The sequence below is a fragment of the Lathyrus oleraceus genome, chromosome 6 (assembly GCF_024323335.1).
Source record: "Lathyrus oleraceus cultivar Zhongwan6 chromosome 6, CAAS_Psat_ZW6_1.0, whole genome shotgun sequence".
In the NCBI taxonomy this organism is placed as follows: Eukaryota; Viridiplantae; Streptophyta; class Magnoliopsida; order Fabales; family Fabaceae; genus Lathyrus; species Lathyrus oleraceus.
Genome location: NC_066584.1, coordinates 84195970 through 84211045, shown reverse-complemented (window position 1 = coordinate 84211045; position 15076 = coordinate 84195970). Strand labels below are relative to the sequence as shown.

Sequence of the window (15076 nt, the reverse complement as noted above, 5' to 3'; positions counted from 1 at the left end):
GAAATATAAATACATACCTCAAATATTAAATACCTCATTTTTTTTCTTCTAAAATACCAGAGATTAACTCATTTTTTCAAGACATGTTAAAGATTTAAGGTTGAATATTAGTGAATATTTGTGAAAAGTAATTTACCAAAAAAGAAAAGAATAATTCCGTCAAAATAAAAAAGAAAAGACGAAGAAAATCTAGCACTATAAAATCTGAACACGGTATCTCCGTAGTGGTGGTTTCTTTCTTCACTCTCTAAACCCCGTCTAGAAACATTTCATTTTCTCTCTCTAGAATTTCTCGCTCTAAAACCTTGAATTCGAAACTTAACCTTGGAACAATGCTCCTCAAAACATTCCAATTCCTAGCACGGTCTTCTAGGTTTCGTTAATTTCTCTGAAATCATTCTCACATTGGTAAGCTACGTTTGATTTTTCATATTTTTTCTGAGTTTGATTTTGATCTGATCGTTTTCTTCGATTTTTTTCTAAGCTGTTTGCGTTTTGTTGCAGAAACTGTGTTGGTGATTTTGCTTTGAAGCTTACACGGGAATTTGCTTGGTCTTTGCTGTAACTGTAAGATTTTACGGTTAAGAATTGAATGGGTATTTTGTGCGGTTGTTTTTTCCTTCGGTTTACTTCAGGTTTATGGTTTTTGTAGAGTTAGGGTTTCGTGAGAAATGAGAGAAGGTTTGAGATCTTGGACTCGGTCAGGGAAGGTTTCCAGTGATGGAAAGGTTGTTCATAAGGGAAGGGTTTGTGTGAAGAATGCTAGTGATAGTTTTGTTTTGGGTGATGAGGGTTTCCAGGCACCTTTGTTGATTGAGAAGAAAGACAATGATAATTTGGTTTCGTGTGATGAGGGTTTAGAAGCACCTACCTTGTTGATTGAGAAGAAAGACGAGGATTTAGTTTCCGGGGATGATGGTTTACCTACCTCGTTGATTGAGAAGAAAGACGAGGATTTAGTTTCGGGGGATGAGGGTTTAGAGGCACCTACCCCGTTGATTGAGAAGAAAGACGAGGATTTAGTTTCGGGGGGTGAGGGTTTAGAGGCACCTACCTTGTTGATTGAGAAGAAAGACGAGGTTTTAGTTTCGGGGGATGAGGGTTTAGAGGCACCTACCTCGATGATTCAGAAGGAAGACAAGGTTGAATGTGCTGGTGAAGTTGACTGTGTTGGCGAAGTTGAATGTGCTGTGAAAAAAACACTTGACTTGGATTTGAATGCCAGTCCAAGTGTAGATATTGACTTAGCTGAGAATGAGAGCTGTTTGGATTTAAAGTTGAACATGAGTGGAAATGTTGACTTAGCTGAGAATGTGAACAGTAGCCCTAGGAGTTGTTTAAAAGATGGTGGTATTAATGTAGAAGCTGAGGATGATTGGGAGGAGAGTGAAGGGTTGAGTGGGGCTAGAGTATTGCGGTTAAGGTTAAAGAGGGAAGACGACAAAAAATCTGATAATGGAGGGAATGACGTTGCTGGGAATATTGGAGAACCTGGTGGGTTTGACGAGCTTAAAGAAGCTGATGGGATTTTGACTGATGGTAACGAGATTGAAGGAGTTAAGGTGAAAATGGGAGGGAAAGGCAAGAGGAAATTGAAACGGAAGCGTGGGAGGCCTCCGAAAACGGAGATAAAAGAGAAAGATGAATTTGTTTACCAGCACCAGCCACCGCGTAAGGTTGGGAGGCCTCCAAAAACCGTGATAAAAGAGAGAGGTGAATTAGTAGATCAGCCACTACGTAGGGTTGGGAGGCCTCCGAAAACAAAGATAAAAGAGAAAGATGAATTAGTTAATCAGCCACCTCGTAGGGTTGGGAGGCCTCGGAAAACAGAGATAAAAGAGAAAGGTCAATTAGTTGATCAGCCACTGAGTAAGCTTGGGAGGCCTCTCAAAGAAGTTATAAAAGAGGATGATCAGTTAGTTCAGTCACCACGTAAGCGTGGAAGACCTCCCAAGACCGACCAACAAAAGTATCCCATTACTGTGTCACATAATAGTAAAGGAAAGGCAAGCCATGAAAATGGGAAAAAAGTTTCCAGTAAAAAGTTTAAAAAGAAGAGGACATCAAATACTGTGAATGCACCTGCTGCTAAACAAAGAAAAAGACGTGAACAAAAGCAGTTGGTGAGTAATCAAATAATGGCATGTCTCTCGGATGCAGGATGGACTGTTGATCATAGACCTAGAAAAAGCGGAAGAGATTATTTTGATGCAGTATATGTTTCTCTGGATGGAAAAACACATTGGTCAATTACCTTGGCGTACAAGAGGCTTAAAGAGCGTTATGAAGCAGGGGATGGTGAAGGTAAGCTGTACAGACCAGGGTTCAAATTTACACCAATACCAGAGGAAGATTTCAAGTTACTGACTAGAGTAGTTACCAAGAAAAGATGTTCAGTTAAATGTGTGCCATTTGAAGGGAAGGTTGGAAAGAATGTTGATGGGGTCAATCGAAAAGAGAAAAAAATAAAACCAGGTTCTGGTGCAGGCAAGGGTAAGTCAGTGAAAGGGAAAATGAAAAGGAAACGATCACTTGCCGAGGATGGCGATACAGATTTTAAATCACCTAACAGGCTGCCGGTTCTGGTCAGGGATCGTAAGCGGCACAAAACACAGAACAAGACGCGAGGTGCTCTGTTGGTTCGTGATGCTACGGAAGAGGTAGATTCAGAAATTAACGGATATGTGCCATACAGTGGAAAACGAACTATACTTGCCTGGATGATTGATTTGGGCACAATCCCTCAAAATGGGAAGGTCTATTATATGCAAGACAAGTTGGAAATTGCTCCATTGGAAGGTAAGATCACAGGAGATGGTATTCACTGTGGCTGCTGTAATTCAATCATAACAGTTTCAGACTTTGGAGTTCATGCAAAAAGCAAACAATCTGATCCTCTTAAAAATATATATACGGAGGATGAAACTTCACTCCTACAGTGCCTGCTAGATTCATGGAATAAACAAGATGAATCTGAACGTAAAAGTTTTCATTTTGTTGATGTTGCGGGTGAAGATCCTAATGATGATACATGTGGTATTTGCGGAGATGGTGGAGACCTGATGTGCTGTGATGGTTGCCCGTCAACGTTCCATAAAAGCTGTTTGGATATAAAAGTATGTCTCTTGATGCTGGCTGCATGGGTTACTTCAATTCATTTTGATATAACTGATCTTAATAGAATTCTTTCACTGTAAATTTATTATTAGGATATTTATTCTAACTGTTTTGAACTATACAATTGCCTCTTTTCCTTTAGTATCTATGGTCTCATTGTCAAAAAGGGCTTCAATATATGTTAATTTAGTGACAATTTAGTAGATTTGTTCAACATCTGTGCCTTTTCTTTATTATTGCTTCTTGGTGAACATATATATGTTTGTTGATTTTTTTGTTTTTTTTGTTATGTTTCTGAATTTCTAGAAGATTTCATGAGAGTTAATGGGAAAATCTTAATTGTTATTTTATATACTTCGCATTTCTGAATTCCTCTGGCTTATTGTTATTATATAGTTCTCATGCTTCACATTTTTATGACACATCTGCATATTGAAAATTGTGCAACTTAATTATGTTCTGGAAAATAAAACTTCTATTTTTTTACTTGCAGAAGTTTCCATCTGGTGACTGGCACTGCATTTACTGTTGTTGCAAATTTTGTGGTTTGGTTGGTGGAAGTTCAAACCGAAGTGTTGTCAATGACGAGTTTACTCTGCCTGCATTGCTCACATGCCATTTATGTGAGGAAAAATGTACGCCCTTATCTATATTCTTTTGTTAGTTAAATACATATTTCTCACGAGGGGCTGTGTTACTTCCCAGTTAGAAATGAATATGGCTTTTTTTACCTTTTGTAGTTCACAAATCCTGTATTGAGGCAAATGGTGGTAAGACTGATGATTCCGGGGATGCTGTATTTTGCGGAAACAAATGTCAAGAGGTACAGTCTATTTTGTTTTCATCTGCTCGAGTTTTGATCACTATATGTAGTTGGTTGATGCAAAGTTAGTTGTATAGTTGTAAGTTGAACCGGGCTAAATTTTAACTTGAAGTAGTTGCTATAATTTCAGATGTTTGTTATCTCGTGTTTCTAAATATTGCATAATATTTACACATTCTGGTCACTACTGACAAATTGTTTATTTTTTATTTTGACCTCCAGTTATCTGAGGGACTTGAAAGGCTTCTTGGGGTTAAACATGAAATTGAAGATGGGTTTTCTTGGTCTTTTATTTGGCGATCAGATGTTGGCGTTGATGCTTCTCTGACAAAACCTCAGCTGGTAGAGTGTAATTCTAAGCTGGCTGTTGCATTATCAATAATGAATGAGTGCTTTATGCCATTTATTGATCATAGAAGCGGGACCAATCTGATCCACAGTATTGTATATAATTGTGGGTAAGTTCAAGTGGCCTCTTTTTATATATCAAACTAGCATTGTCCAGATCATGCATATATATATATATATATATATATATATATATATGTATATATATATATATATATATATATATATATATATATATATATATATATATATATATATATATATATATGTAGTTTTACTCTTAGGGCTGGCAGAACAGTGCTGTGTACTCAGTTTCTGCCATTGAAATGTGGGATACCTTTTGTTAAGATTCCCACATAGTGATATGACTTGAGTAATTGTTATAAGTGGGAGATAACCCTCCCGCCATGTGCTCACTTTTGGGGTTGAGTTAGGCCTAAATTCAATTCCAAATTTTAAGATGGTATTAGAGTCTGTCCATCCTAAATGAACATCCACATACATCTAGACCTGCAAAATTCACGCTCCAGATGTTCAGTTATGGATTTGTCGGATGTGTGTTGAGTGTCTCACATCAGATAGTGATATGACTTGAATAGTTGTTATAAGTGGGGTGTGGGGACACTCACTCCATGAGCGCTGCTTTTCAGGGTTGAATTAGACCTATGTCTAATTTTTAAGACCTATTTGAGTAGTAGAGTTTTCTGGGATAATACGTTATGGGGACTGGGGATGAGCAACTTTTATGAGATTCCCAGGATTTTTTCCTTTATAGTTTAACTACCTACATATTAGGGCCCTCTTGAGAGATTTGACTTATAAGGTATAAGTCATAAAAGGCTGTATTTCTTTTAACGACACCTACATTTTTCCTTTATATTTTAACTACCTACATATTGTGATTTGCCATAGCAATACTGAGTGCCTATACCGAAAACCAAAATCTAGGTTTTTGAATGTTCTTCACATTGATATTGTTAATTGGTGCGTTGAAGCAGACTAGAGTTATCTAAACTTGTTGCATTAAATCTTCATGTTCTGCAATTCAACTTGTTGCTATATATGTATGACCACTTCAATGCTCATGCTCTAGATGTAGGACAATCCAAGAGTGATCCTTTTGACACGATTGCTTCAGATAAACAATCCAAGAGCGTACTCTCTGCAGGCTTCTTCCCTAAGGAGTGTTCCCCTAGGATGGAGTGCTCTCAAGATTTAGATACTCTCCAAAGGAGCAAAAACAGCAATATTTTTCATTATTCAAAAGCCTAAAATCTAAATGACAAAAGGCACTTAAACCTCACGATATTGTAAAGCAATTAATTAAATAAGTAAAGATGATAAAAGCCTAGATAAATTTTAATTAGATGTTAAATCTTAATAAAATTTCCTAAACTAAGATGTTAAGAGTCCCACATTAGAGGATATATTGTCTGAAAAAGTGTCTATAGTTGGCAGACACGCTCACCTTACAAGTTTTTTTTTTTTTGTGTGTGTGTGTGTAAGAATGAGTTAAGCTCAATCCAAAATCTAAGATGATACCAGAGCTTATCTAAGATCCGCTTGGCCACCCTAGAGTCACACACTAAGTGTCATGCTGTGTGTGTGTGTGGAGAGAGTTCCACATTGGATGAGATATCGACTGAAAAGTGTTTATAAGTGGTGGACATTGTCTTACAAGCCGATTTTGTAGGGTTGAGTTAGACATAACCTAAGTTTTATGACTAGATATGTGGTTATAGATGAAATCCCTAAAACTAATGGAAGATATCAGTATAACGATTGTCAATCATAGATTAAAAAATACAGATTATCTATTATGCATTCTTACTTTATGTTTGTTTGTGTAATAAATAAAATCTTCTCATGAATGATTCAATGACTCATCATAATATATTATAACAAAAAAGTGACTCAGAATACAATTTCAGAGGTTTTCTTTTTTAAAAAGACTTTCGTAGTTCTATTATTTACATTTAATGGTGAAAATTGTAGTTCAACATTTTTTTGGTCTTAACCCCCGGATCTAATAGGAAGGGCCTTGGTATTCTAGAATTCGGCCAAAAGGTAAGTAACGTCAGATCAATAATTGTATCAACTAAGAATCAAACTCAGGTACCCTCGATCTGGGCTTGGCCATAACTAAAACTTATTAACCACTTGATTCATCCAAGTCCCACATTGAAAAGAGACAAGACTTGAGAATAGTTTATGAAGAGTGACAACTCTCACCTTACCAATTGATTTTCTAAGATGAGTTAAACTCAATGGAAAACCTAAAATGACATTAGCCCATCAATTAGTCATCCATCATATTGGAATAATTTAAGTAACACACTGAAAAGTGACAAGGCATGAAAAATAGTTTGAAAGAGTGAGTTAGACCTGTTAGAATATTATAAAATATCTTATAATATCTTTTATATTAATTCAAACTATCTTAATATCTTAGAGTTAGGCTTGTTAAAGTAAAATATATTAGAAGATATTTTATAATATTTAAGACCCAGCCCAAAACCTAAGATGGTATCCAATCCTATCAGTTGGGTGACTCACTATAGTATTTACTCACCAAAACCAATGGTGTTGGGCATGAAGAAATAAGGTCTGGCAATAGCTTATAAACAGAGGCGTATTCCACACGTTAAATAGTTTTGTAAGAATTAGTTAGATCTAATGCAATCTGAGAACATTTAAGAAATAAATGATGGCGTCATTCATGCATAAAAAATATAATTACTGTTTTAGAGATGCTAAAATATTATTCGTATACCATATGCAGTACTTACATGCTTGTTACAATTTTTAGGTCAAACTTCAAGCGCCTGAACTATAGTGGGTTTATTACTGCGTTTCTAGAGAGAGGTGATGAGATCATATGTGTTGCATCTATCAGGTATTTGTCAACGGGAATTTTAGATATTTTTATTTATGCTTTTATAAGCAGTCAATATTTAACATAAATGCAGGGTGAAGGCTGGATTTAGAATTTTTTATTTAATGGTTTAGTGTATTTGGTACTTGTTTCAGTTACCTTTTTTTTGAAATTGTGTGTTATAGGTATCTCTTGCCCAGATATAATCAGTGGGTTTGCTACTAATAAAACTAAACATATGCTTCAATCCGTTAAAAAATGTGCTGTTTGATATTTTATCATGTGTTCTAAAAAATATTAAGGTCTGATGACAAATATGGTATGGTAATGTGCGGAGCTGATCCATGAAGCACTTGTTACAAGGGTTATACTTGATGGGGGATAGCTAAATAGTTACAGATAGAGGGAGACCATGGTAAACTATAAGCCAAAATGTTAACAGAGAATTAGAGTTGAATGATATTTCTTTTGTGAAGTTACCTTACTCATCTATAATAAGATATCATAATCATAATTTTGTCCTTGATTTTCTGTGCTATAGCTAAAACAAAATTTCCCCGTGTATAGCTTTACTTCCCTGCCCAGCAAACAAGTGTGCAATCCCTTGTACTTGGAGAAGTATTTTCTTTTAAGCAATGGAAGAGACAAATTTTTATTCTGATGATTATAGTTTTTTAATTGATCAAATAGGATCCATGGGAACCAACTTGCAGAGATGCCATTCATTGGAACCCGCTATATGTATAGGCGACAAGGAATGTGCCGTCGGCTTCTAAATGCCATCGAATGGGTAAGTTCAGTATTTTATACATATCTCTTCAGTTTTAGTTGCCCAGAATTTGACTTGCTCATTATTGAATTGGTAACAATTTTCAATTTTTCCATATTTTTCAATTATGTCGTTATCCTGGATCGCAAAAAAATAGTTCTTTTTGCCCGTAATCTTTTTTCTTCTGGCTAATCTTTCTTCTGTGACTTTTTTCAAAAGGAAATGATCTGCCCCATATTAACTTAGGGTGGGGTACTGTTTTAGTTAGACGCTGAAGCATAGGACATTTGACATGATTTGCTTAATACATTGCTTAAAATAGGAATCTTGTATTGATTTATTTTTGCTTTTATTTCTAGAAAGTGAGGAAAATGAAAGCCAAATTTATTTGGAGTGCTCCACTTTCATATTAATAAACTAGAGTGTAGAGTCTTTGACCCTAGGATGTACAAATGATCTAAACTAGGGAGTACTATTTACAGAAAATTTGTATGAAGGATTTTTTAAAACAGTCATAAATAACAAAATATTTGATATAGTCGATAATAATTGTCAGATACATACATACATACTAATAATTGTCACATAATATAGTAATACCTTTTTCATAATGTAAAAGAGTGAAATATAACCAAAACAGTATGCAAAATAAAAAAATCATGTACTTGAGTGTATCATATTTGGTAAAATCTATTGGAAAGCAATGAAACAGAATGAGAGCCTATAAAGAATTAATTCCCTTCTCTTGTAATAAACAATTGTATCATGAATAGCTTCATAAGCAGCCCTTGCTGTAACTGAACACTGAAAGAGAGAATTAGTTAGTACAGTGTTCAATTTATTGGCTTATTTATATATCTAGATAGATGAGAGTTGTTCGAAGTGGAATAAGGAGAGATCAGGCCCTTTCAAACACCCCGGAAGCTTGTTTCTTCTTCTGGTCTTGATGCTTGGGGGTTGTAGACAGTGAATAGTGTTAAGTGTCAACCTTCAACCGTTTTCTTTCTGTTCACAGACCTTCTTTACTTTCTTGTTCATTAATATACTGTACCCATTCTATAAGATTTCCTGCCAGTCTTTTTATAAAAAACTTCGCTTTATTTTGTCCCAATATAAGAAACAGACAAATCTTAACAAGTACTTGGTTAATTTTGAATCAAAACTTAATATTAACTCCTCCTTTAAATACTCTTCCTTGGTCTTGATGATTCAATCTTTTATTTCCAATGAAAAGGACCAATGGTAGTATGTGGCAAAGTAAAAAGAAGTTTTAGCTTTTTAATTTGATGGTGATGGTTAGTCTTATTAGGACAACAGGAAAGAAAACGCTGCACTTTCATGTTATCTGTTTTCCTTTGGATCTTTCATTTTGCTGACATCAAAACTCAATCTCTGATTGTTATAGGCACTCGATTCTTTACATGTTGAGTTATTAATCATACCAGCTATATCAGAACTCAAAGAAACCTGGACCTCTGTTTTTGGGTTTGAGCCACTTGATCAAACAAGCAAGCAAATAACAAAGAGCATGAATCTGTTGGTGTTCCCTCACGTAGATATGCTACAGAAGAAGATATCAAAGCATGAATTTACTAATGAAAATTTGATTCCTACTGAAGGTATGTTTTCCTAGATGCTTGGCATGATCTATTATTTGGTTGTGTATGCTTGTAGATCTACTACATCTTTGTTGTTTATTTTTCTAAGTTTGAACTTGTGCTCTGCATTTGTTGTCATTTATCTATGTTTGAATTTGTGCTCTCAATTTGTTGTCATTTTTCTATGTTTGAATTTGTGTTTTGCATAATGCAACTTGTTGCAGTTTCCAATCATATGAAGAATCATACTACATGCAAGGTAGCAAATCGGGACGGGAAAGACTCAACTGGATCTGATTGTTGCAAGAAAATTGACATCTCATTGAATAACACACCTGACATTACTAGCGACGTACAGAACATTAAATCTACAAAAGATGTCACATCTCCAGATGCATGTCAGACTGTTCATGGACAATTGGTTGTGGACAACAAAAGCACTGAAAATGCCGGTGAGCGTGTGGCTGATTCTTGTTGCCAAGTTGGAGATTACGATGGTGCACTGTTGGAGGTTACTGAAAATTGTTCAAACAAGGTCAAAGTAACAACTGACGTTGGTTTAAATAACATCAGTGCTGAAAAATCTGCACTCTCAGGGGCAGAAAATATTCCTATTGACTCACAAGTTGTGTTTAGGACAAGGGAATCAAAATATTCTGCTGAGAGTAACCATGATTCACACAGGATTTCTGACAGTTGTGAACTGAGATTTAAGACCGACTGTGCTCAATCAGACGGTATTGCATCAGAAGAAGTACATACTCAATTCGACAATGGTTGCAGCACTCATTCTGTACCAGATGGTGATATTGCCTCTGGTGTAGCAGGTCTCCTAACCAACATCTTGATGAACACTGAATCGCAGAATATTACCCAAGATTTGCCTGTTAGTTGTGAGAACAATTCAAGTGTTAGTGTGCCAAATGCTGATGAAGCAGAACTATGTTATTCCAAAACCATTGATCTCCAAACAAACAAAAATCCTGGAGATTGTCAATCTATACTAGTGTCTTCCGGTATTTGTAAGAAAATTGCAGATGGTGTCAATGAGACGAATAAAGCATCCAGTGAAGCTGATACTGTTTTTCTTCCTGCTGATATTGAAGTAATTCTTGATGATAAACCTGGTTCTCATTCTAGATCCAATGGTCGTAGTGTCTCCAACGAAGCAGGTCTCACAACTAACGTTTTGATGCATCTTGAATCGCAGAATATTACCAAACATTTTCCTGTTAATTGTGAAAACAATTCTAGTGGTCATGGTTCGCCAAATGCTGATGAATCCGAACTATGTTCTTCCAAAACAATTGATCTCCAGACAAACAAAATTCCTAGATATTGCCAATCCATACTAGAATCTTCAGCTGTTTGTGAGAAAATTGCAGATGGTGTCAGAGAGAGGAATAAAAAGCCCAGTGCTGCTGATGCCGATGATCTTCCAATTGATATTGAAGTTGTTCCCAATAACAAGCCTGAGATAAAGGAGTCTTCAGAGCCAGTGAAGCCTGATTTGCGGGTTGATCAAACTGAACAGAGTGAAACTAACATTTCTTCAGGTGCGGCTCTGCACTGTACATCTGCTGGCAGTACTTCATGTGGTAGTGCTGACGGCTTAGTCTGTCAAATCAAGACAGCTGAGTAGGGAAATATAGCAACACATTCTTGAAAGGATCACAGGTATGACCTTGATCTTTAACTCAGGAGGTGTGTCCCCCAATTAATACGGCGAGATTTGCATTTTTTGCAAAGTATTCTGTAAAAAATTTGTTAGAATAGGGTGATCTTACATTTAGATAAAGATTTCTGGAGGATATCTCCTTTTTTTTGGAGGATGGATGAGTTAACGGAGGAACAACACATGACGCGATGACACAAGGCTCATGTATTTTGTTGCTCACATGGTTATTGCCATTTGGATGTGAATGGAGTAGAACAATGCTTTTGTTATACTTGTTGCTTATACTTTTTCCCTTTTAGGTTTTGCATAGAATTCTTCATTATCAACTTAGTTAGGTGGTAGAAAATTAGACATTGTCATGAAAAATTAAGCAATGATCTTGTACCCTAATTGGCAGTGGTAACTGGAAAGTTGAAATTTGAGTTTAGTTATTTTTCTATTCTTTTTCTTCCCCTTTTCAGGGTTTGCTTTAAATAAAAGAAATCGTGGCTATTCTTCCTTTTGATAGAAGGAAAGGAATATAAAAATAAAATCAGCATCGTGTAAACTAAACATAGTGTGCTATGGTTCTATAGCTTTTTTTTTGGTCGATGTGCTTGTTCCTTCCATTTTGTTTTCTCTACTTTTCTTCACTTTTGTTTACGTGGAAACTCTTTCTGTTTCTTCTTGTGAGATGAGAAAATTTAATTTTGGTGTTCACAAATGTAACGCCATTATAAAGTTTGATGTAAATAAATAGTATTAGAGGCTTTAACCGTGATGTCTTTGGTTAGGAGCCATTTCAGTGAGATTTGATAACACATTAGATTTGATAACACATTAAAGTACAATTAACAAACATTACATTATTACTTTTTTCATCATTAATATTCAAATACTATTATAACAAAACAGTTTGAACTTTTGAGTACATTACTCTACTATTCACTGGACTTTTGGGATAAAATTACATCTTAAGAGTTTCCAAAGATGGGAGAAATACTAAATATATCTTTGTAATTGATTAATGCACCCTATGGATTATCTTATGATATATTTTTTTTAAAATAACCATGTAATTAAAAAAGATTAAAAAATAATCAATAATTCAAAAAAAATATTAAAATAATCAGGTTTTGAAAAGGATGCGTCAGATGAATTGGCGCACCCCTAATGCATTAAGAGGTGGCATCAATAGCATTGGCGCATGCATTGGGCTCCTCCTTGGCGCATGCGTTAATCCGCATGAGGAGACGCCAATGCTCCTGGCGCCTAGGTGCAATGGATGGTGTATGCGTCAATTCATCTGATGCATACACCCCTTGTATTTTTTTATTTAATTTTTAAAATTTTTAAATTTTTAAATTTTGTTTATTTAATAAATAAAAAATAATAATGGAAAAAAATAAATTTATTGATGATGTAATAATTGGTTACATTGGACTGACAATGAACTAATGACCGATCCGATTATAACGTCCTCCTGTTCCACATTCAGGTGCGTTAGTTTGTCTCTGAGGTCTCCCACGATTTTCTTGAGGTGTTTGAGGTCTTTGTGTGCTGACCTGATCGAGCGATGACTGATGGGAAGGTCCGATGGAAGTTCCATCGATATTTGACAGATGTGTCATCATTTGTTCCTAATATTCAGAGGGGCTCTGGCAAACGATGCTTCCGTAATGGAGTTCAGTGCCCATATCATCGTAGTTAGGTCGTTGGGATTGGGTGAATTGGGGACAGTATAGTTGTCCAAATTGCGCCATTGAGTCGTTTTGGAAACGAAGCAACGATTCCTGGGGCGTATAGTTGAGTGTTATGTTGATGGGATATTTGAGTGATCATTGGTGGGGGACTACGATGAAGTGATCCATATGAATCATCTGAGCTATAGACGATTGTGGTTGCGGGGTTTGATTCTTGGTATTGTGTTTGGGTGGGTGATATGAATGGATTGCGACGTTGGATGATTGGTTGTTGGGTGGATGCCATGAATGAGTTGCGAGGTTGGGTGTTTGGTTGTTGTGTGTATGTGGTAGGTTGATGTTGTGTGGTTGGTTGTTGGGTTTGGGTGAGTTCACATTGGTGTTGGGTGGGGAATTGTTGTGGGGCGTACGATGACGAAGCAAGTTGGCGTGGATTCATCAAATACCGCGACTCAGATACAAATTGTTGAGTTGTTACCGACCTAAACCATGACATATATTGTTGAGTCAATCTTGCACCATGGATGACTGGTTCGTTTAAGATGTGTTGTCGTCGATTCCTTCATAGACGACACATCTCTTTTGCAAAGTCTCTCCAATCAGAATAATCCTATTGTGCATCAATCCTTTTTTGATGTCAATTCCCCAAACACGTGAGAGATTCTAGAATCTGTTGTAGCATGCTGAACTACAGTTTGACCCAGTCACTCTCGTGCATTTCCACCGTAGTGAATCGGATAATCAGTGTCTTCGCTGTCCAAACCGCAACATCGTCATAGTTCACATCATGATCCAGACCCAGATATGGCCTCCAGGTAAACTGTAAAACAATACGAAACGATCAGATGGAAAATAATTTGATAAGTATTTTTAAATTAAAATATAGTTGTGTAGGATTATTACATCTTCATGTCCAATGTGATCCAATAGATTGCGATAGACTACAATAACGTGTTTCAGACACCTATTGTAGTTCATCCCCCTTACTGACCACCTTAGATAAAAAAAAGTAAAAAATATTATTTATTTTAATTATAATGTAAAATATAATTAGCTAAATGGTAAATTGTAAAGTGTTAGACTTACTTGGTTGCAAACGGGAACACGAATGGACGCCCATTTATCGGGGCGAGCGACGACATTCTTGACCAACCCCAAGCTTGAAGCAAATGCGCACATGAAAAAAAAGTACATGTATTCTTTTTTGTAGTTTTACACATTGCACTATATAGATGGGCCAACATAGCTGAACCCTAACTATAAGTGTTTACCTTATTAATGTTGCATAATAAAGGTAAATACATTATATTTACAGAATTACTTGTACTTTCTGGAAACAAAAAATTACCAAATAAAATCATAATATAACACCGAGCTTTTATTATTTTCTCGTACTTGGTTGAATCTTCGGACAATACTATACTGACATAATATTGTTTAAGGTATTTTAAATTTATACCTTGCCCCCTTGCTTGACCGGATGTCTCTCCCTCAGTTTCGTCGTCTAACAAAGGGGCACCTAATAATTCATTGCAGATATTGTTGTCTTGGTTAACTCTACCATTCACGACCTTTCCATTTATACGGAGACCCAACAACATGTACACGTCCTCAAGTGTGACGATACACTCATGAATCGGAAGGTGAAATGTGTGAGTCTCGGGTCTCCACCTCTCCAACAAAGCAAGAATGAACTTGTAGTCCACCGAGTATGAAACAATGTTAAGTAGATTTCCAAATCCACATCCTCTAATATATGGTTCTATTAAAGGATCGTGGGGTACATATTCATGTACACAACATCTAAAACGCTTCGGATCCTAATAACAAAAAAATAAGAAATGCAATAAGAAGAAGAAATACATAATCAACAAAGACAACTCTTTAAGAAGTAAGAAAAACATAGATAACAAAGGTATAAGACTAAAAACGGAATAAGTAAAAAGAGAGAGATAACATACAAATGTCGATATATTCTCGAGTGTGCCTCTGTGTTCATCACCCATAGTCAATAAAGCCATGATTTGATGTTGCAGAGCTTGAGTGTGGTAGAAAAATAGTGTGACAAAGAAGAATATAGATGAGTATTAATGAAGATGATTTGATATTGTTGATATGAAAGACTATTTATAGATGAATGCGTGAGTAGGTTTGTAAACTAAGAAGAATGTGATTGGTTGCATGCA

At 35.9% G+C, this 15076-nt stretch overlaps 1 protein-coding gene across 1 annotated transcript; it reads left to right on the top strand.

Moving 5' to 3' along the window:
• Window positions 1-203: 203 nt before the first annotated feature.
• LOC127098139 (uncharacterized) lies at window positions 204-11647 on the top strand. Its single transcript, XM_051036646.1, has 9 exons — window positions 204-408; window positions 505-3116; window positions 3611-3752; window positions 3858-3940; window positions 4163-4398; window positions 7098-7184; window positions 7854-7953; window positions 9338-9551; window positions 9755-11647. Exons 2-9 carry the CDS (start codon window positions 672-674, stop codon window positions 11170-11172), a joined length of 4725 nt encoding a protein of 1574 aa, XP_050892603.1. The 5' UTR covers window positions 204-408; window positions 505-671; the 3' UTR covers window positions 11173-11647.
• Window positions 11648-15076: the final 3429 nt, after the last annotated feature.

What these genes read in the sequence shown, in the direction of transcription:
- LOC127098139 (XM_051036646.1), top strand. Translation starts at nt 672, where the DNA reads ATGAGAGAAGGTTTGAGATCTTGGACTCGGTCAGGGAAGGTTTCCAGT. An exon ending in AAAGCTGTTTGGATATAAAA is followed by an intron (nt 3,117 to 3,610) that starts GTATGTCTCTTG and finishes TTTTACTTGCAG; the next exon opens with AAGTTTCCATCTGGTGACTG. An exon ending in AAATTTGATTCCTACTGAAG is followed by an intron (nt 9,552 to 9,754) that starts GTATGTTTTCCT and finishes AACTTGTTGCAG; the next exon opens with TTTCCAATCATATGAAGAAT.